Below are 22,247 nucleotides of genomic sequence, written 5' to 3'. Positions count from 1 at the left end.
TGCCGAGCGCTGCAGGGGCGGCCGCGATGCGCTCTCGTACCCACGGCCCGGCACAGCACCCCGGGGGCTGGGTGAACCCGCCCCTGGACGTGCAAGCCGGCGTTGTGCTCACATCGCTGCTGTGGTTCGAACACGGCAGTCGCACAACGCAGGGCGAGAGCACCGACGGGCAGAGGCGCTGCCGCTAGCGCCCGAACAGGAGCGGTGGGCGGAGGCCGCTCCCCGGAGTCGGAGGTCCCGGCAACCCCAGGCTCCGTCCCGGCCAGGAGCCCCCGCCACCTCCCCGCAAGGTCACGCCGCCGGCGTGTCCGCGGAGGGGCCGGGGATGCGGGAGGTGCCGCTGCTCCCGGTTTCCGCTTCCCGAGATGGCCACCCGCGGCCGGTCCGGCCCCGCTGCCGTCACCGTCCGGCCGGGCCGGGGACCGAGTCCCACCGCAGAGGAGACCCGCTGCGGGGAAACCCCGGGTCGCCCGCCCGCTCGCCGCCCGCCAGCCCCCGCTGCGAGTCCCTGCGCCGCGAGCACTTACTGAGCTCGTCCTGGGCGGCCGCGGCCATGTTGCCGGCTGAGGAGGGAGGGGAGGCGGCGAGAGACGCCCCGCGCCTCCCACCTCTCTCCGCCACCGGCACCGGGCCGGCGGCCGCGTCTGTTCTCCTCCTCCTCCCCCTCCTCCCTCTCCACCTCTTCCACCCCCTCCTCCTCCTGCTCCCGGCGGCTTCCCTCGACACTGGCAAGCTCCCGCTCTTCTGTCACCACCAGTTTATATTTAGAGAGAGCTGCCGTCCCCACCGCCCGCCCCCGTCGCGTACACGGCCCGGCCCCGCCGCCGCCGCCCCGCCCGGCGGGCCCTGAGGAGGAGGTTTACGGGGGCAGCACTGACCGGAGTCCGCGCTGACCTCCATGGCGGCCGCGCCGGCTCCGCGCTCGGCACGGCGGCGCAGGGATGGGACGGGACGGGAACGGCCTAGGGCGCCCCCGCGCGGCCGTGGGGACGCTAGCAGGAGGAGGGCGGAAAGCCCCGCCCACAACCGGGAAAGGCCCCGCCCACCGAGCTCGACAGCCACGCCCCCCCCGCCACCGCCGGCGCTGCCGAGCCCCTCTTCCAAAGCCGCTTCCCGGAGGAATAAAGCTACTCCGTAGAACTCCTGCCCTGCCGTTCTGGGGTTACTCAGAGACACCACCGCACCGCATCTTTCCCCCAAACTCTGCCATGCCATGTGTGATCTCTGTAAGGAGCATCTTGGCAACATGCCCCAGCCGAGGCGTCGCGGGGGCACCTCTGGAAGCAGACGGCGTGGCGCCCGCTCCCCACCTCCCGTACTGCTTCCTGCAGGCGGCACGGGGGCAGCTGCTGACGTCTCCCGAAAGCTCCAGGGCCAGTCCCAAGGCAGACATGAGCTCAAGCGACAGGTGTCAGAGGACTAGCTTGTTTCTCGAGTCAGGAAAAAAAAGGTGACAAAAGCTTCTGTGCACCATTTTTGCCACATCTGTGCAATGTTTCTGGCTGAGCTGGAGTTCATTTCCCCCACGGCAACCCTCACCTTGCTGCACTTTGCCCTGATAATTGGAAAGGTGCTGATAACACACCGGTGTTCTGGCTATTGCTGAGCAGCACTGGCACAGCATCAGCGCTGCCTCTCCAACATTCCTCCCTCCATCCAGGGGGCTGGGGGTGGGCAAGATCCTGGGAGAGGACACAACCAGGCCAGCTGACCCAAACTGACCAAAGCCATATCCTGTGGCATATGATGTCAGCTCAGATATAAAAGCTGAGGGAGAAAGGAGGAACAGGGAGCATTAATTTTTTATAGTGTTTGATTCCAAAGCAATCTCTACAATCCTGAAGTCCCACTACCCAGGAAATGGCCAGACGTGGCTTGTGGATGGGAACTAAACAATACAGTTACTTTCTTCCTCTTTGCTTGTGTGTGCATAAATTTTCGCTTTTGCTTTAGTAAACTGCCTGATCTCAACCAACAAGTCGTTTTCCATCTTACTCTCTCTCTCCCATCCAGCTGAGAAGGACAAGTGATAGAGCAGTTTGGTGGGCACTAGCCACCCAGCCCAGGTCAACCCACCACAATTTTTAAGGTCATGGTCTGAGGAGTTCACTCACAGCGTCCAGTGTTGAGAGGCTGGGCCCTAATGAGTAATGAGCTGCAAAGAGGTGGCCCCCCTTTTTTTTTTTTTTTTTTTTTAGGAAGCAGATGTGGGACCCATCCACAACTGATGGAAATTACAAGCATTTATTATTGCAGAAAGGAGACAGAGGAGGAGACCAGCCACATGGGAGGCACACTCATTTCTAGCTTTAAGAACAGCACATACTCTCTGATGAGCTGAGCATTTTGTGGTGAATATTTGCAGCATCAAGCCCATATCTGCTTTCCTAAAGGTCAAACACTGAGGTGGTGTTCCTGCTGGTTATACCAGAGTAGAGATGTAATCCTCCTTTCCAGGAGAAATCTTTGTGTACAGGACATCACAGGTGGCAGACCTGCTATCAAAGCCACCATTTCAGGGAGCTGTGCATACAGAATCACTCAGAATCACAGAATGGGTCAGGCTGGAAGGATATCTGGTTTAACCTCCCTGCTCAAGCACAGCCACCCTAGAGGACATGGCACAGGATTTCATTTGGACAGTTCTTGAATCTCTAAGGTGAGGGAGACTCCACAACCCCTTGCGGCAATCTGTTCCAGCATGCAGTCATTTGCACAGTAAAGAAATTCTTCCTCGTGTTCAGGTGGAACCTTGTCACCCTCCCTTAGGATACTTCTAGACATAGATGAGGTCACCTATCAGTTGTCTCTTTGGGCAGCAGCAGGAGGAGCGTTCTACATGATTCCGTGCCATGGAGGCGGTGCACCAGGCAGTTACCAACGTGGAGCCAGTTAAATTGTGTTTGACCCTACATGACAGGTGGTCAGACCCTGAGCTCTGCCAGGAGCAAGCCTAAACCAGGCACAGGCTCAGGAAGTACTTCAAAGGTTTCTTCCCTGGAAGAATCACTGGGGCTGGAAGGGACCTCTGGAGATCACCTACTCCAACTCCCCTGCCAAGGCAAGGGCCACCTAAAGCACATGGCACAGGAACATGTTCAGGTGGATTTTGAATACCTTCAGACAGGAAGACTGTGACTTCCCTGAGCAGTCGGTCCCACTCTCAGTGTAACGTTCTTCCTCTTGTTGAGGTGAAACTTCTTGTGCTTATGGCCTTTGCTCCTCGTACTATCACTGAAAACCACTGAAAAGTCTGGCACCATCCTCTTGGCATCTGCCTTTGAGATATTTACATGCATTAATGAAATCCCCTCTCAGTCTTCTCTGCTCTGGACTGAACAGGCCCAGCTCCTGCAGTCTCTCCTCATGAGGGAGATGCTTGAGACCTCAAATCACCTTTGTGGCCTCCTCTGGACCCCTTCCAGTATCTCAGTGTTTTTCTTGAGCTGTGGAGCTCAGAGCTGAACACAGCAGATCAGACACGGCCTCACCAGGGCTGAGTACAGGGGGCAGGATCACCTATCGACCTGCTGGCAATGCTCTTCCCAGTGCATCCCAGGATTCCGCTGGCGTGGGTGCAACGCAAGGGCACACCGCCGCCTGCAAGAACGGGCCGGCTGCAGCCCGTGACAAACCGGGGACCAAAGGCCGGTCCCGGCGCCCGGCGCCCCGAGCAGGCCGCGCTCCGTCCCCCCGCCCCCTGTCGCGCCCCNCGGCCCGGCCCCGGCGGCGGCGCAGAAATGGCGGCGGCGGCGCGGTGGTGTCCGGGCGGGCGGTGGGCGCTGTGCCTGTACCTGTGCGCGGCGCTGCTGCCGCGGCCGGCACGGAGCCTCACCGACCGCCTCTACTGCGGCCGCCGAGTCTGCTACGAGGTGCTGGGCGTCAGCCGGCAGGCCAGCAAGGCGGAGATCGCCCGCGCCTACCGGCAGCTCGCCCGGCAGTACCACCCCGACCGCTACCGCGGGGAGCCCGCGGGCGGCGAGGGCAGCGGGGCGCAGGCGGCGCACGAGAAGTTCCTGCTCATCGCCGCCGCCTACGAGACCCTCAAGGTGAGAGAGCGGGACCGCCGCCGCGGCCGGAGCCGCTCCGGTAAGCAGTCAGGGAGGGGAGGAGAAACACCCCGAAAAATCCTCCTTCCGTAGCCAGCCCGAGAGTGCGGGAAGGAGGATGGAGTGCTCTTGAAGATCCTTCTGTGTCTAGAATACGTTCTTTTCACATTTATTTATTTATCTGTTTTATTTATTTATTTATAACGATCTGACTAGGCTTTATCTTGGCTGTATACCTTTAAAAGTAGCAGTGACTCGAGTAGCATATGGGATCTGTAAGGGAAGGCTTCTCAGGGCAAAGCATGTGTGACTTGGCAAAGATGGAATCCAGGAATGGAAGAAGGAGACGTGTAAGTGTTTTAAGGCTACAAGGGATTAGAAAAGGGAATAAAAAAAAGAATTTTTTTTTTTTTTTTTTTTTTTTTTTTTTTTTTTTTTTTTTTTTTTTTTGCGGGGGTGAAGGGGGACGAGTTTGGAAGGAATTCAGTTGAGCCTGGCAAAATTATATTTCCCATCCCGCAGTTACATGGAGGAAAATTATGAAAAACTCAGAAGACATGAGAACAATGAGGTTTTGAATGGGCCTTCCATTGGACAGGTTCCATAGCCCTGTAAACTAATTCCTTTAAGTTTTGTAAAGCAATTTCCTAATAGGTTTTTCATCTGAAAATCTTTTCCTGAGCAGTACTTATTAACTCCAGTCCAGCTGGACTTCCCATTCTGAAGTTAAACAACTTACTCTATGGATTTTAGGTGCTTGTGTGTTTTCTAGTTTTAAATGTCTTTGCACAGTGCCTGCCTATTCATTTTATGACTAAACATATATGTGCATGGGCAGATAAGTGTGAGAAATTAATAGAGAATATGAGAAAACGACAAATTTCCTCTATGTCTCATACTCCCTTGGGCTGCTGCCAGTTTTACAGAAGCATGGTCCTTAATGAGACGTAAAACACATGTGCAGTAGAGCAAGTGAAAGCAGGAATTTAAACCTGAATGAGTTTTTCATGTCATCCTGCAGGATGAAGAAACACGTAAAGATTATGACTACATGCTGGATCATCCTGAAGAGTATTACAGGCATTACTACCACTACTACCGCAGGAGACTGGCACCTAAAGTAGATGTCACAATAGTAATCCTAGTTACAGTGTGTGCCATCTCTGTGTTTCAGGTAAAATTTCATGTTTACATCATACTGCTCTGTGAGTTTCTGAACAAGAAAAGAACTAGCGGCAGCTCTCATAATGTGCCATTTAATAAAAAGTGTCAGTGAGGAGCCCTGTTTCTCTATGCTGTGGTTCAGATCTGTGTGGTGTCCATAAAAATGCTGAAGTCAGGAGGTATTTTGCAGATTTTTGACTGCCCTTGGTACCTTGAACAAAGGTAGAGGTTAAGTTTCTTTTAATTTTGTTGAGACAAGGTGCATCTTTTCTGAAGAATTTACTTGGTTCTTCCTGGCAGGCTCAGAGTAGCTCAGGCAGGACTAGTGCCCCAAATAACGTTGTCATTTTGTCAAGATGCATAAATAAATTAAAAAAAAAAAAACAACAGAGTAGCAAACTGAATTCAAGACTCAATTCAGATGATAGGACTGAGTATCAGGAGTTTACTAAACTTGTGTGAATCTCGCATTGCGGTGTATTTTAAATACCACATTGATGAAATCTGGAGAGAAGCAAATCCAGTTCAGCAGAGTTTACTCTGAAGGTGGTAGATCCAAGGCCAAGAAAACCCCCTGTGTTTTAGGTGAAAATGCTTGTGCTGTTGATGACAAGAGGACAAAAGTGCATAACTTCTCTTTAGAATCTTTTAAATCACTGGTTCAAAACATCATTAAAAATACTCAAGTTTAAGAGAGGAAGATACAGCTTAAGCTGTGGTGCAGGTAGGTCAATGTTCAGTGGGATATTGGAAGTTAGAATAAAAAGTATGTTGATCAGAATTTGAGAACTTGGCATAATAAATTCTAATGGCGTATTCATCCAAATAACTAATTTATCTTCAGATTTAGTAGTGGCCATGTTCATTTCACATCTTATTTCTTATTTTGTCTGTAAGTGCAGACACTCACTTTCCTGGAGTCCCAACTGCAAAATGCTTCTAAATTCAGTGTAAGCATCTGTGTAAACTGGTTTGCCCATCTTGCTTTCTGTTGTTTCTGCTCCTTGGCCTTTGCTAAGATTGTATAGTGGGTTTATGTCTGCGCTTGGTCTTAGTAAATGGTGTGAGATGTGTCATGGTTAAAAAAGTTGTGTCAGTGAGACATGATTGGATGTCCCAAGAATGAAAGTGAGCTGTTAACTTTTTCCCTCTTTTCCTGTCTAGTTTCTTCCATGTTTTCCATGGCTGATCTCAGGTCATTTACAAGACGCTAGATGGGAGTAACATCAGCTCTCAGCTAGTCTGTGCTTCTTCTGTCTTCAGAAGGAAGCGTTCTCAGGGTTGTGATGTACAGGGCTAGGAGTTGGACTTCATGATACTTGTGGGTCTCTTCCAGTACAGGATGTTCTACAATTGTGTGTTCATCTGGGCAGTAAATTTCTGGTTTGTTGTCTGGGTTTTTTTTTCCCCCCATTCCCTTGAAATCTAGAGGGCAGCTGGAGATCGTGGAGGTATGTTGAGTCTTGTAAAGTGGACACTGCCAGACTAATAAGATTGTCACATACTTAGTTGATGTTCAGTGAACTGTTTTAAAACAATTTTATACTTAAATATTCGTATACTATCTCTACTATCTCCTATATTTATAAATATAAGAAGAGAAGCTTCTGAGAATGGCTGGCACAGCCTGTTATTAACTTGCAGGAGATTGCCATCTACCCAGGAACAAAATTGTTCAGAACAGTGTCTGCTTGGCCTTCCTTGTCATCATAAATTGCTGTGAGATTCACTTGTATACATCCATTTTCCAAGTGCTTCACTGAGCCTGGAGGGATAGCTTCTGTGATACCACAGAAGTACTGTTAACTTCACTTTTTACCCTTACTGTAATGTAACTGTGGTTAAAAGTGTGTGACAGCATTACTTTTTTCTTTTCCTGGCAAGCCCCCCAGATAGGAATGTGTCTGTATTAAAACATGGTTTTTACTTTTACTGTTTTTAAATTACAGTTCTTCAGCTGGTGGAGTAGTTACAATGAAGCTATCAACTACTTAGCATCTGTGCCAAAATACCGTATACAAGCTACTGAGATTGCCAGGCAACAAGGTTTACTCAACAAGACTAAAGAAAAAGGCAAGAACAGGCGGTCTAAAGAAGAAATTCGTGAAGAGGAGGAAGAAATTATCAAAGACATTATTAAAAATAAAATAGATATAAAGGGTGGTTATCAGAAGCCCAAAATATATGATATCCTCCTATTTCAGATCCTTCTTGCTCCTTTTTACTGGTGCAAATACATAGTTTGGTACTGTTGGTGGATTTATTGTTTCACTATTAAAGGGCAAGAGTATGGTGTGGAAGAGAAGTTGTATATCATACGAAGGTACATGAAAATGTCTCAGTCTCAGTTTGACAGCCTGGAAGATCATCAAAAAGAGACCTTTCTTGAACGGCAGCTGTGGATACGAGAAAACTATGAGGTGGGTAGCAGTACTGAAATCGGCCAGGAAATAAGCTTTCTAACACAACTTGAAGTATTAGAAAGCAGGCATGCTTTATTACAGCACTGGACACACCCCAAGCATATATCCTCTAATCAAATATGTGTCGTGAAATTTTACAGTGGGGTATTTATTCCATCATGATTATACATATTCATTACAATATACTTCCTAGCTTATACATAAACATCACTTTTCCTAGAGCTAATTTGCATGCATCTGAGTCCTGCTGGAAGTCCTTTCAGGTTTCTAAAGGCTTGTCTGACAGGGTCTGTGATGGCTGTATTGACAAATGTTTCAATATTACAGGTGTCCTTTCCTTGAACTTTTTCTTCCGGCAAGTGCTGTTGCTTCTTGTTACATGCAAAAACACCACTGTTTTCCTTATTATCTGTTCATCCACTGGTTCCAGTTACTCTCACATACCTTTACCTTTTTTTGCTAATTAGTCTTTTAGGTCTATCCAGCAGCTTCAGGGAAACTGAAAATCTCTCTTGTCTATGTTATTGATCAGTAGCCCTGGTGGAAAAACTAATGTTGGTTATCCAGCAGTCCCAGGGCAATAAAAACAGTGTGCTGTTACAGTAGGTTGAAGACTATTGTCTGTTCTCCAAACAGTAATAATTGTTAATAAGCATTACCCAGGTTGTCTGAAACTCCTATTTCATCAGTCTTCTAAGTTGTTAATTCTGGGCTCAGACTGTTTTGATTGGTTGTTTGTTATTGTTTTGGTTTGGTTTTCCCATCTGTCCTTTGATAGTTCTTTGGCCTGTGGTGAGTCGTAGACTGTTGCAGTGCTGTATATCTATTCAAGTAGGGATGGCATAAAAACCACCATTAGGCACAACTTCTACTCTTGCCATGGATAGTCAATGCTAGATAGTCACATATGTGATATGTGATTTTTAAAAATTCTGTGAGAGCGGAGAAGGAACATTGGCCACAGCATGGAATTTGCAGTCCAGAATTATTTGGGATGCTGGGGCATGGCAGGTTGACAAAACCCTTCTGTTATTCCACAGAGGTGCATCTGTGGGCCATTTGGATGGGAGGTGTCTAAAGAAAAACATGGGAATGTGAACTTAGTCTGCTTAAGGGGAAAAGGATTTGGTGCTGCTGTTCTGCATATGCTGGGAAAAGAGATGGGATGATGGCAGGACATCCAAGATAAGAGAATGTTTCCTAGCAAACCCATCCTAACTGAGCACATATACATACCTGGCAGCTAATCCTTTCCTTACATTAACACCTATTTTACCGTTTTCCTCTTCAAGTTTGTAGAGTAATCCACCCCTGGCTGCTTTTGAAGAAACAGTCTGGGAGTCCCATGACTGAGTAGTGCTGCTGGTTAAAGCAGTTGTTAATATAGAAAGAGGTTGGATGGATATCCTGTAGTAGAGAAAAACTGCCCTGGTTTCTCATCCATGCAGTTTTTAACTAAGGATGTTTTGGTCACTGAATGTGAAAGAGCTGTATTTGCCACAAGTGAAGTCTTTTTAGCTCACACTTGTCTCCTGTGGTGGCTAGCAATTCATTTTCCCTGAGAAATACATGTCAACTGCACCTGTATAGTAATATTTATCCAAGCTATTTTGCAGCTTTGTGACTTTCTGAAAAGGAAGTGGTGTCTTTGTAGGTAATTGCTTTAATGAGTTTTACCTGGTCACTTGTGTGCATTGAAGTTTTCAGTCTCTGCTGTGCCATCTGGTCATGAGTTCATCAGTACTTGTAGAAGGTGGTAGAAGAGGATTTTTTGAAGCCACCTGGACTCCTGCTCAGTCCAGTATTATTGGAAATGAAGAATAATCATGCTCTATTCTGTTCTGTTCTGCTAGCTGTGCTTTTGTGTACCACTGCTATATCCTTACTTGAAACGTAGTAATGTATTTTCTTTGCTGAAAAATAATGCTGTAGTGTTTCTCCCCAAAAGCTTGTCTGTTCCTTCATCACTGGAGACGTTTATCTAAGTATTGTTCAGTTTTCCAGTGCTTTAGGGTGGGAAAGACCAGGAATTCAATACACAGGGACATCATAGAGCTTCACAGTATTTTTACTGTTTCCCAATGATTCTTAAAACCCTTATGATCACTGAGCATTGAGTTTGTGTATTCGTGTAGCCATCCGTAATATATTTTTAAAATCTTGTTCATGCATAGTGGAACTCTAAATTTAATTGGCCTTTGAGTCAGACTAAGTCACATGACACTGAGATGATAAAATCATGGATGGTTTTGAGATTTATGCTGGCTGCATTTACATAAACTGCCTTCCAGAATAAAAATGCAGATACTGTTGCATTTTTGTGGTTTTTTTTTTTTTTAAGATTATTGACTCTGTTGATAACTGTAGATTCCATTGCGGTGACAGAATATTTCTTGACAGAATACAATAGTTTATCTTGTAGTACTGTAAATACTGGATGCAGAGATATTTGAGATATTCTCAGCTTTGTTGAGAACCTTACTTGGGAACAAAAAGTTCCATAGTGGTTTTCTGTTAGATGATGACTTTGAAAAGGGAGAACAGCTAAAATGAGGAGCTGAACAGCTGCACTGAACAGCGTGTGTGCTGAAAGGGACTCGCGAGGTTAGCTTTTCAGAACATGAGCAGTTGCTTAGTGTGTATTTTGTTGAATTAGTTGAGCATCTACTTCTCTAGCAAAAAAAAAAATGTTTTGGAGCTTACAGTAAGGTTGTTCTGCTCTCAGCAGAACACAAAGCATCTTGGGCAGTAAGTAGTAGGCTCTTGGGCTGCAGGTGCTCCAACACTTTGTGTTGGTCAGGCGCTGCTTCTGCGCTGCAAACCAGTCTTTTGTAAGAAAAATAAGCTGGCAAACGATTGAAGAATAAACACTTAGACAGACCCCACTAGAGGCTCAGTTAAGCTGTTTCTTCACCCTTATCAGAAACTTCTCTTTGTCTTACCAGGTGTATAAACGAGAACAAGAGGAGGAGTTAAAGAAGAAGATGGCCATGGATCCCCGATGGAAGAGATACCGGCGGTGGATGAAAAATGAAGGACCTGGAAGACTGACTTTCATTGATGATTGAAGGTTGCTGAACAAAATGTGTGCTGTTGCTGAAAGTGATTTGCAAAACTTCTCATTACATCATTCAGAGTTTTGTCTGCTGTGGCTTAGCAGTGATCTAAAACTCAGGAACTATTACATCAGGCAGAAGCATAATACAGGTTTACCATTTTTTAAATCAGACCTATTAAAACAGGCTCAGCCTAATGTATATATGCCATTTACTTGGGGATATCAGTGTGGAATTCATTATTCCAAACAATGTATTTTTGCTAGACACTTAATATTCATCATCAATGAAACCATAACTCTAGTCTTTCTGAAAATGTTTTTAGTTCAAACCTTGACAAGTCCCACTTTTCCTCTTTAAGCTGAAGGGTTTCTGCAAGTGGAAACTGAAAATGCTTATAAAGGATTCTGAAGCAAAGGCCATTTTCTGTTTTCCTCTCTTTCCCCCTACTTTTCAATCTAATTTCTAAGATGCCAAATTGGTTGTTTTTCATGTAAACAATATGGGGATTATACAAGACTACTGCTATTCCTGCTTCACTTGGAAATGGATTTTATTCTTTGTGGGAATAAATGATGCATGATTGATCATCATTGTGATGCAAACAAGCCTTAATTCTTTGTTCTAAAGAGTAATTAATGAAACAGTATGCTTGGATATTTTTCATCTTGTACATTGGATTATACCTGCTTGTTCAGCAAGTACACCAGTTTATTAGTGATGATTAGTTTATAAAATATGACATTTCTTTCACCAAAGTATTGATTAAAGGGAAAAATGACCCTTTTGTTAAAAAGGGCAGTTTTGATGCCTTATGTAAATAAAAGTTTATATATGCAGACTTAATTAGTTTTAAATTCTAAATCTTAAGTATTCATTACATTTATCTCTTCTGATCAGACCTCTGAGTACTTAGAATAAATAATGCATAACAGCAGTCTGTGCTTTGCTCTGTAACAACCCAGGGCAGAGTTTCTGTAATTTGCTGGTAAAAGGGGTTCTGCTACCTTATTCCTCTTCAGTAATTTTACTGGGGAAGGAAAGATGGGAGCATGGTCTCTCTCCTGTCATCACGCTTGTAAAAGTGAGTTCCTTAGAAGGAAACTGCTGAAAACATGCCTTGTTAGCTGCCTTCTGTGGAGATTGGTTCTGGGAGCACAGGTTTTGAACTTGCTACTCCTGACCTTTTGCACATTTTTGAAATGTTGTTTCAGTTTTCTGTTTAAAATAACATATTCAAAAACTTGTGAAATAACATATTCAAAAACATGTATTGTAGTTTTATGCCCAGCTGGAGATGAAACACCTCATAGCTGCTTGTTCAACTCCCCTCTCTTTTCCCCCCACACCGGTAGAATGGGGACGAGAGTCAAAGTAAAACTTGTATGTTGAGATAAGAACAGTTTAATAATTGAAAATGCAGTAAAATACAATAATAATGGGAAATAATAAAACAAACAAGTGATGCATGATGCAATTGCTCACCAGCCACTGACAAATGCCACACTCCCCTTCCTGTACCCAGATCCGCAGGCCTTCTGGGTAACCCCACAATTTAATACCAGGCATGATGTTCTCTGCTGTGGAATATCCGTTTGGTCAGTTTAGGTCATTTGTCCCAGCTATGCTCCCTCCCAGTTTGTTTGGAGGTTTTTTTTTGTATCTTCTCACTGGCAGACAAGGAGGGAAAAAGTCCTTGAGTTTGGATAAACACAACTTAGCAAAAACCAAAATATCGCTGTGTTATCAACACCATCCTCATTCTGAATCCAAAACATAGCACTGTAACAGCTACTGAGAAGAAATTACCCTAGCTGTAATCAGAACAATACCCACTGCTTATTCCATATCATCTGTGTTATGTCAAATTGCACACTCCCTAATATCCCATCGCCTTCCCTGTTTATCTGTTTGATAGATACACAAACATCATTCTCTTAGACAATAGAACAGTCTGTTAAATGTTCATAAAACATCCACACAATTAAAAAAAAAAAGTTTGTTGAATTTATTTAATCCATTACTTTGGCCTTTATCCTTGGTAAGTCTTTCAAGCAGAAAAGATGGTATGAGGTCTTGCATGCTGCACATTTGAGTCAGTTCTGATCCCGGTACTGCTGCACTTGGTTTTATCAAAGTTCATTTTCGTGAGTGCAGTGATCAGAGGGATGTCAGGCTCAGATCCCCAGAACAGTTGTGATTAGGATTGATGCCGTGAGGTGATACACATGCAGCTATTATTAGCACTTCTACACACAGAAGTGGTAATAGAGTGTTGCGTAGTGATGAACATCATACAATTTAACTCATTGGCTATTTTCACCTAAAATCTTGGCTATTTTCACCTAAAATCATATCGCCTTGAGGCACACACAGGACTTCCCCATCCTCCAACATTACCCACCAAGTGCACCTGGGTCCTTGAGCAAAAGCAATCCCACAGATGGATTTGCCTTTGCCTGGGGCAGGAATAACCCAGATCGTTTTCCCCAGCATGTTTTTAGTATGCACTACAGGAAATTTATCCCCTTCTACACCTCAACAATCTTTGGGCAGGGCCAGCCTGATTGGCAAATCCTCTGGTATCTAACCAGGTGGCCTTTGCTAAATGTTTATCCCAACATTTGAATGTCCCACTACCCATTGCTCTCAGTGTAGTCTTTAACAGTCCATTACATAATTCATTCTTTCCAGAGTCTGGTGCACGGAAGGGAATGATACATCCACTCAATGCCATGTTCTTTGGCCCAAATGTCTATGAGAATGTTTAGGAAGGAAGTTCCACTGTCTGATTCAGATCTTTCTGGGATGCCATTTTGCCACAGGACTTGCTTTTCCAGGCATAGGATGATGTTCCAGGCAGCGGCATGAGGCACAGGGCACGTGCAGTGCCTGCTTCCACCACTGTAAGCACATGACACTTAGCCATCGCAGATTTAGGGGGGAATGATATGGTCAATCTGCCAGGACTCCCTATACTTACACTTCAGGCATCATCTTCCATACCAAAGAGGCTTTACCCGCCTGGCCTGCCTTACGGCAGCTCATGTTTCACGTTCGTGGATAACCTGTGCCCTTGGTCCAGACCACCTCTCAATCCCAAACCCATCTCTATGTTGCATCTCTTCCTTGGTGTCCCAAGGTGTCATGGGCCTGCCAAGCTAGAAATAATTTACCCTTGAGTTGCCAGTCCAGGTCCACCTGAGTACGCACCTTCACAACCAGGATCTCCATCCTGGCAGCAATATCTTGCCACAATGCAGCAGCTCAGATGGGTTTACCCCTACACAGCCATTTGCTTCCACAAATGCCCCACAGAGCATTTGCCACTACCTGTGAGTCAGTATAAAGCATCGGCCATTTCTTTCATTCAGCAATGTCTAAGGCTAGCTGGATGGCTTTCAACTCTGCAAACTGACTTGATTCACCTTCTCCTTCAGCAGTTTCTGCAACTTGTTGTGGGGGACTCCATACAGCCACTTTCCATCTCCAGTGCTTTCCCACAAGGACTGCAAGGACTGAAATAAAATAGGCACATTGCTCTTTCCTTTTTGGTAATGTATTACATAGTGGAGACTCTCCAGCACATTACCTTTCCTTCTGGTGACATTCCCAGATCTTTGCCTTCTGGTCAGTCCGTGATCACTTCTAAGATTTCTGGATGATGAGGTTTCCTATCCAAGCTCATTGTGCAACTATTGCAATCCACTTACTTCATATAGCATTGGTTGCATGATGTGTAGAGGAGATCCCCCCTTTGAATATCCAGCCCACTATAACCAGTGTACCAGGAGGAGCTGTGCTTCAGTACCAATCACTTCCAAAGTGGCTTGGACACCATAAGCTGCCTGTTATCTCCTTTTTAGTTGGAGTCTAATAGGCCTCAGATCCTCTGTATGCCCAATTACAAAAACCTAGGATTCAACCTTGAGCCTCACCTGGTGCTTTCTGTCAGAGGCTCCAGGAAGAAACATTCTCTTCAGCTTCAGTATAAGGCACATTTTTTACATCTTGCCCTATTCAGTCTGGCCTGAGGGATATAACATGAATTATCTCCTGACTAATTTATTCAAAGGCTTGTTGCTGCCCAGGGCCCCATTCAAAATCATTCTTCTTCTGTGTCGCATGTTAGAGAGAGCTTACAATCAGATTAATTTGAAATGTTCATTCTCCAAAATCCCAGTGCCTAAGAGCTGGTGTTTATTTCCACGTAGTTGGTGGGCACATCACTGTTATCCTATTAATAATGTCCACTGGGATCTGGTGACGTCCATCTTGCCATTTTATTCCTAAAATTTACATGTCCTATGCAGGTCCCTTTAGCTTACCCTGTTTTATGGAAAAAATGGACTTTAGAAGGATTTGGATTTTCTTTCTCAAAAACCTCTCCTGCAGTATTCCTCCAAACAAAGATATCATCAATATATTCCAGGTGTGCTGCTTCACCCTGCTCCAGTGCAGTCTGGATCAGTCCACGGCAGATGGTGGGGCTGTGTTTCCATCCCTGACACAGTCAGTTCCAGGTCTACTGGCCATCCCTCCAAGTGAAAACAAACTGTGGCCTGCTCTCTGCTGCCAGAGGGACTGAGAAAAACACGTCAGCAATGTCAGTGGTGGCACCACTTGGCTGCCTTTGACTCACGTTTGTGTTGAAGCTCCAGAATGTTGGGTGTGTCAGCACTCTGAGGTGGCATTCACTCAGGCCATGAAAATCTGCTCTTAGTCTCCATCCCCATTACACTTTCACACTTGCCATATGGGCTGTTAAGGGGTGAGCAGGTCCTGCTGATCACTCCTTGTCTCTCCAGCCAGCAATCCACCTCATGGGTAGGAGTTACAGAGTCTCTGTTGGAGCGTCATTACCTCCCATGCACCATTGTGGTGGTGGCTGGCACCTGCTGTTCTTCAGCCTTCATCAGCCCCACAACAGGAGAGTTCTCTGAGAGACCAGGCAAGGTAGAGAGATGCCTAATTTCCTCTGCCTCTGGAGAAGTTACACCAAAAGCCCACCAATACCCTCTTGGATCTCTGAAATATCATCTACTGGTGCAGTCTATGCCAAGGATGCGTGGAGTATCTGCTTTGGGCACACTAGGGTGCTTTTGCCTCTAATTCCCAGTTGGACTAATCTTAGCCTCCAGCAGAGTTAGCTGTCACTCCAGAAATACAAATGGATTCTGTCCCTGTATAGCTTGATGGCATTAGGATAAAATGTGCACCAGTGTCTACCACAGCCTTTAATCCTGTGGGGCTGCTGTGCCAGGCCATTGAATCCACAGAGTCCAGTAAACCCAGTCATCCCTCTCCTCCACTTGGCTAGAGGCAGGGCCTCTCTAATACTGATGTGAAGGTTCCCCACTAACATCTTGTAGAAATGGACTAGAACTTCTCTCCACAGGGTGAGTAGTATGACCAGACATTCATTCTGCCTGGAAAACTGTCTGCCGGAGACTAGAGCAGCAACCTCCCTGGAAAAAAATTGCACTTTGCTTGTTTTTCCTTTCAATTCCTGCACGTCTGCATCGAGGATCAAGGTGGATTGTTCATCCCACTTCCTCATATCCTCTGCATGGTCAGCTGGTAAAACCACAGGGTACCCTGTGATGTGTATCTTTTACATCCTCTATCTTGAGCAAGAGGACACCTGCTGTCAGTCGTAGAAACAGGAGTCCCTATAGGTGAGAAGCAGGACATATTCCCTCTGAAATCCTGAAAATCCTCATTCAGTTTATCTACCTGTTTATCTGATAGCTTTTCCACAGCTGCAGTGATGGGGGAAGGAATACTGTCTTTGTATTCCTGGATGTGAAAAATCACCCCAACTGTTGGTTGTACATCATCTTTCCAAACTATTGTTGACAGGGGATTGGTGTGTGCTGTTGGTGCACTCTGTAGAAATTTCCACCATGAATTGTGGATATAAGACATCATCTGGACCTGGGTGAGCTGCACATTGTCTGGGTCAAAATACATCACTTCTCATATGGCTAATTTCCTCAGGTACTTAATACCTTTCTCTCTTGCAGCCCACTTGCTTAAGTTACATGGAATATCTTTATAGGGATACCTTGCCCTCACACTTGATAAGAGTCATGTCCACAGACAAAGGACTTGTGTCTTTTTTCTCACTGCTTTGTCAATGCCCGGTTTCATGGCAAGTGGTCCCAGCTCCCTGCTTTTCTTACTCTCTTAAAGCTGCACTATTGGCTCTCTTGTCCCAGCACTGGAGCAGCCAGGTGATTATACAGTCACCTGGACAATGACTGAATATTCTCATATCTCCCGCAGCTCACTCAGGGAAAGGGATCAAATTGTGGCTGTCTCTTCTGTCTCCTCCTCCAGTTCCTGTGACAGCCTTGATGATGGCTCTGTAACTCACCCTTGTGACAGTGCTGCTTCTTTGTCCTCTTTATTCTTCCTGTCCTCCTTGACTGTTTTTGCTAAAGGCTTTTTACAGGCTGACTTTCATGTACATTTCTTCTGCTTCTGTACAGCAGCAACTGACATTGGCACCTGTAGATTCTGTTTCAGTGGTTTCAGTGGCAGTTCCTGTTGCTGGGGTTGGAGCAGCTGCAGTGTCTCACAGTGGCTGGACCAGCTGCATGGTCTGTTTTCATTTCATTATCAGATTCAGAGATCTTCTTTTCCCCTGAGACTACTGAGCAGTGTTGACCATGGCTCAATAAGCCTGGGCCAAGGTACAACATGTTGCAGTGATTTGGGTCCTCTTTGGGCTGCCAGGGTGACAGCACACTTTTAAAAAGTAGTTTACTAGTTTCTGGATTCTGTGCTTGCTGAGCGGTAAGATGCAAACATCTTGAAGGTGCCCACTGCCCTACATACTTGCTCATAAAATCCCACACACCCTGCCACTCCAAACTATTCAGCTGTTCAGGTAACAGCTAGGGCAGAGTCAATTTCTTCTCAGTAGCTGTTATGGTGCTGTGTTTTGGATTGAGAATGAGAATGGACTTGATAATACAGCAATGTTTTGCTTTTTGCTAAATAGTGTTTATCCAAAGTCAAGGACTTTGTTGTTGTTGTTGTTGTTGTTGTTGTTCTTCTTCTTCTTCTTCTTCTTCTTCTTCTTCTTCTTCTTCCTCTTCTTCTTCTTCTTCTTCTTCTTCTTCTTCTTCTTCTTCTTCTTCTTCTTCTTCTTCTTCCTCTTCTTCTTCCTCTTCTTCTTCCTCCTCTTCTTCTTCTTCTTGTATTTTACTGTATTTTCAATTATTAAACTGTTGTTATCACAATGTATTAATTTTACTCTGATCCTTCTCCCCATTGCGCTGGGTTGGAGGTGGAGAGAGGGGGTGGAGTTGAGCAAGTGGTTGCTTTGTGCTTAATTTCCATCTGGCCTTAAATCACAACAGTTCATTTGGCACCTGATCATGGAGCCAAAAGGCTGATATAAGGGCAGGTCTGAAAAGTGTGTTAAAAGAAAATTGTTATAAACATTCATTGTAGTAGTTTAACAGTTGCTAGCTACAATATGAACTCATTCGGTGTCATATTTGTGACATTTTGTCTGTATTGTACCAGTGATACTTGCAGTACTTGTTCTCTGTGGTGTATTTTGTAGGGGGGGACTATGATACAACGCTGCTGCTGGCCAGGACACCAATCACCAATCAGGTGTATGTATTCAGCATTGCAGGCACCTCTGTGCTTTGGGAGTTCTTTACTGTGAACAATTAATAATCTTTGTATTTTTCTCCTCAGAGGAACAACCTATGGGAGGAATACCTTCCTATTTTCCCCCCCTCCTTTTTTCCTTCCTTGCTCTCCAGGCTGATTACAGTAGTCAAGAATTTTTAAGATTTTGAATATCCTTTGTCTACCTTTGAAACCCAACTGGTCTTTTTACAGAGTCAGCATGTTGTTGCAAATGGTTCAAGTCTTCTTTAAAGTCAGATAAATAACTGAGAACCTTATCTAGAGATCTGCCCAAAAGCTGGACAGTTTGGAGAGGTGGGAAGGAGAGCTGAATTAAAAATTTTATGTTGAAATAAGAACAATCTGATAATTGAAAATAAAGTAAAATAATATTACAATTATAACAAAAAGGGAAAAAAACAAGTGATGCACAATGCAATTGCTCACCACCTGCTAGCTGATGCCAGAGTCCCCGTCTCAAACCCAGACTGATGACTCCTCCCCAGATTAGGTACAGGGCATAACATTCTATGGTGTGGAATATCCCTTTGGTTATTTACGGTTACCTGTCCCTGCTATGCTCTCTCCCGGTTTGGGAGAGCATGAGGAAAGGAGGGAATAAAAAGTTTTTGACTTTGGAAAAACAGGACTTAGCAAAAACCAAAACATCAGTATGTTATCAACACCATTCTCATGCAAAACACAACACCATAACAGCTACTGAGAAGAAATTAACTCTATCCCACCTGAAGCCAGAACAGCATGATAGAAATATTATGCTAAATCTCTGTACACAGTAGTAAAATTGAAGAGGAACTGCTAGATTGTTCCTTAATCTCTGTGGAATGTAGAGTAGCAATGAACTTAATTAATTTTGCATCTAATTATCAATTAAAGTCTAAAAATTGTTAAAGAAAGTATGCAGAAAAAGCTGAGCTTGCTTTCATGAAATAATCTTAGGGACAATGCAAAGATGTGTATGAAGTGAGAGACCACAGCTTTGGTGTATTGCTGCTTCATCCTCCAAAACACAGTCTCCTGCAAGAGTGGAAGAGGGAAGAATAAGTTGCTGTGATAGAAACAGAGAATGAAGCTAAGCACAAATATAGTGGCGCTGATTATTAGAAAAGATAGTTACATCTGGAAATGTACAAGGCAATTGTATTCAAGAGAATCTAAACCTGGTGTGCAGTTTCACAGGTTAATAGCTCTGCTGCTCTTGACCTTCTGCCTCATTTTGCTTTGTCCTTTTCCAAGCAAAATATTTGGGTTATGCAAATATGAAGAGAAAACATGGATCTGTTTTCCCCTGATCAAGGGAAAACAGATCAAGATCAACTTGAATCAAGATTAATTTCTTGACCTGATAGTACAGTGGAAATCAGTGCAATGGAGGTACAATCCTGGCAGAGCTGTGTCTTTCAGTGGCAATGGTGTTTTGTCTCTGTAACACTTCTGTTGTGATGTGAAGTGCCTAGAGAAGTCAGATATATCATACAAACTGCTGGAAATGAGCTATTTTACTGAGTTTATTTTGGAGTTCCCTCTTCTCTAGACATGTCACCCCTTTGAAAATAATCAGATGCAGACATAAATTCATAGAATGCAGCAAAAATTTACTGGGCAGAAACACTGCAGTCACATTCCTGTGACAAAGGATAGAAAAAACTCAGGTGTCTTTAGAAAGCTGTCAGCACTGTAATGACACCTCATTAGCACAGGCCACTAGGCATTTCTAGACTATCATGGTATTCTAAATCATGTCTGTCTTCTGGGCATAAATTTTCAGAGACTGCTGGGAGTTACAATAGTAGGCCTAGCATAGCCAGTGTAGGTTGAATTGACTTGAGAGAGAAATGTCTACATGAACAAGTATTGCTGGTATTGGGTAGTGGTGAGATCATTATGGGGAAAAGGGTTGCAAAGTATTAGGATCTTGGAGAAGATTCAGTGTGTCTCTTCCATGACCATGCTGCGGCTCTGACTGAGGCACAAGCATGTGCATACCTGGTTGTCCCTACAGAATTATACAATCATTAACATTGGAAAAGACCATTAAGACCATTGTTCTGCTGGATCTGAGATGAACTTTGCTTGAAACTTTGTAGAGGACACCTCCCTAAATGACCAAGAATGACCACTAGAGACCCCAGAAGAGGCTCATGCAGGCATGGTGACATGTCATAATGCTGTGCAAACTAAATGACTATGCATGAGGTAGGTGGTAACTAGGTATTAGAAGGCGGGTTTATGTAAAATTTTGTGTATAAATTCTCTTGGTTTTTACTCCTTCGTGTGCTTGATTTGTAGGAAAACTTCCACCTGGCACCCTCTGTAGAATAAGCAATATTTCCTTTCTGGACCTAAATGTTTCTGTGTTCCTAAAATGTCCAAAAATTTGGCAATACCAGCACCTCAGTGTTTTTCTTGTTGTGAGGGGCCCAGAACTGGGCACATGACATGAGGCATGGCCTCACCATTGCCAAGTACAGAGGGACAATCACTGCCCTGGTCCTGCTGGCCACACTATTGCTGATATGGACCAGGATGTCATTGTCCTTCTTGGCCACCTGGGCACATGCTGGGCCATGTTCAGCTGTTCTTGATCAGCACCCTCACATCCTTTTCTGCCAGGGAGCTTTCCAGCCACTCTCTTCCAGCCTGTAGCACTGCCTGGGGTGTTGTGACTCAAAGGCATCACTCAGCACTTGGTCTTGTGGAACCTCAGGCAATTGGCCTCAGTCCATCACTCCATCAATCCAGGCTGTCATGATCCGTCTGAAGAGCCTTACTGCCCTGCAGGTCAACACTCCAGCTTGGTGTCATCTGTGAACTTGCTGGGTGTGGACTTTATCCTCTCATCCAGATAGGTGATGAAGATATTAGACAGGGCTAGCCCAAATACTGACCCCTGGAGAACACCACTAGTGACCAGCTGCCCGCTGGATTTAACTCCATTCACCACAACTTTCTGGCCCCAGCCATCCAGCCAGTTCTTACCCAGCAAAGAGTTCACTCATAAACACCATGAGCTGACAGTTTCTCCAGGAGAATGCTGTGCGAGATGGTGTCAAAGGCTTTGCTGAAGTCTAGGTAGGCAACATCCACAGCCCTTCCCTCATTCTCTAGTGGAGTCTCCTTGCTATAGAAGGACATTTGGTCGGTCAGGCAGGACCTGTTTTCCACAACCCCATTCTGGCTGGGCCTGACCTCCTGGCTGTCCTGTCTTATGTTCAGAGCAACCATTTTAGGCTATAAACTTAATTCCAACCACATTCAAACAAGCCAGCAAACTAACAGCTGTCAAATCCCTGCCAAAAAGTGAGAGGACTTATCTATGTAAGAGGTCACTGCCGAAATGGAGATGCAGCAACATTGGCAGCAGCTGCCAGGCACTGGAACCTAACAGCTGCCTGTGGGCAGAAGACGTGTTTAGAACTTCATCTTTGTCAGTGTTCAAGACCAAGTGTGATAGGGCTCTGAGCAACCTGATGTAGTGGATGGCATCCTTTTCCCAAAGTAGTGGAGTTAGAACTAGACTATATTTGAAGTCCCTTCCGATCTAAACTATTCTATGACCGTGAATTCCCTTTCTCCTCTGCTTCTTCCTGTTTCTTTTTTCCTCTTACTCTCCTCCCTGGTCTTCCTGCCATTTCCCCCTCTTTTTTTTTTTTTTTTTTTTTTTTTTTTTTTCTTTTCCCCTCCTTCCCCCCCTTCCCACTTTACTTTTTGTTTCCTTTTCTTCCCTTTTATTTTCTTCGGCCTTGCTGTAACCAGCAGGTTTCCGGCCCCCGAAGCACTCCAGCCGGGACCCAGCGCCGCCGCAAGGCGCTGCAGGCGCCTGCGAGCAGCGGGGTCCGGCCGAGAGCCGGGGCGTTCCGCGGGGACTGCGGGCGGAGCGG

General features: G+C 45.2%; 2 protein-coding genes across 3 annotated transcripts in view; one reads left to right on the top strand and one right to left on the bottom strand.

The window, feature by feature from the left end:
- Positions 1-988, bottom strand: part of ECPAS (Ecm29 proteasome adaptor and scaffold) — a 57,439-nt gene extending 56,451 nt beyond the window's left edge. Inside the window, exon 1 of one of the 2 annotated variants that reach the window (XM_041486281.1) lies at positions 879-988. In XM_041486281.1, coding sequence (XP_041342215.1) covers positions 879-900 — 22 coding nt within the window. In that variant the 5' untranslated portion in view covers positions 901-988. Of the gene's footprint in view, positions 1-527; positions 666-878 lie in introns of those variants that run through there. The other variant, XM_041486280.1, reaches the window with a different exon arrangement.
- A 2,731-nt stretch (positions 989-3,719) lies between these two features.
- Positions 3,720-11,285, top strand: DNAJC25 (DnaJ heat shock protein family (Hsp40) member C25). The gene is made up of 4 exons (XM_041486321.1): positions 3,720-4,049; positions 5,071-5,223; positions 7,163-7,633; positions 10,582-11,285. The coding sequence occupies exons 1-4, from the start codon at positions 3,741-3,743 to the stop codon at positions 10,702-10,704; spliced, it is 1,056 nt and encodes a 351-aa protein (XP_041342255.1). The 5' UTR covers positions 3,720-3,740; the 3' UTR covers positions 10,705-11,285.
- The last annotated feature ends 10,962 nt before the right edge of the window (positions 11,286-22,247 follow it).

Source organism: Pyrgilauda ruficollis, unplaced genomic scaffold (genome assembly GCF_017590135.1).
Source record: "Pyrgilauda ruficollis isolate IOZ18807 unplaced genomic scaffold, ASM1759013v1 scaffold75, whole genome shotgun sequence".
Taxonomy (NCBI): domain Eukaryota; kingdom Metazoa; phylum Chordata; class Aves; order Passeriformes; family Passeridae; genus Pyrgilauda; species Pyrgilauda ruficollis.
The sequence above is the reverse complement of the archived record's forward strand: the minus strand, read 5'-3'. Positions and strand labels throughout refer to the sequence as shown.

Excerpts from the sequence above, each read along its gene's own strand:
- DNAJC25 (XM_041486321.1), top strand. The coding sequence starts at position 3,741 with ATGGCGGCGGCGGCGCGGTGGTGTCCGGGCGGGCGGTGGGCGCTGTGC. Across the intron at positions 4,050-5,070 it reads CCGCCTACGAGACCCTCAAG|GATGAAGAAACACGTAAAGA; the intron begins GTGAGAGAGCGG and ends GTCATCCTGCAG. Across the intron at positions 5,224-7,162 it reads GTGCCATCTCTGTGTTTCAG|TTCTTCAGCTGGTGGAGTAG; the intron begins GTAAAATTTCAT and ends TTTAAATTACAG.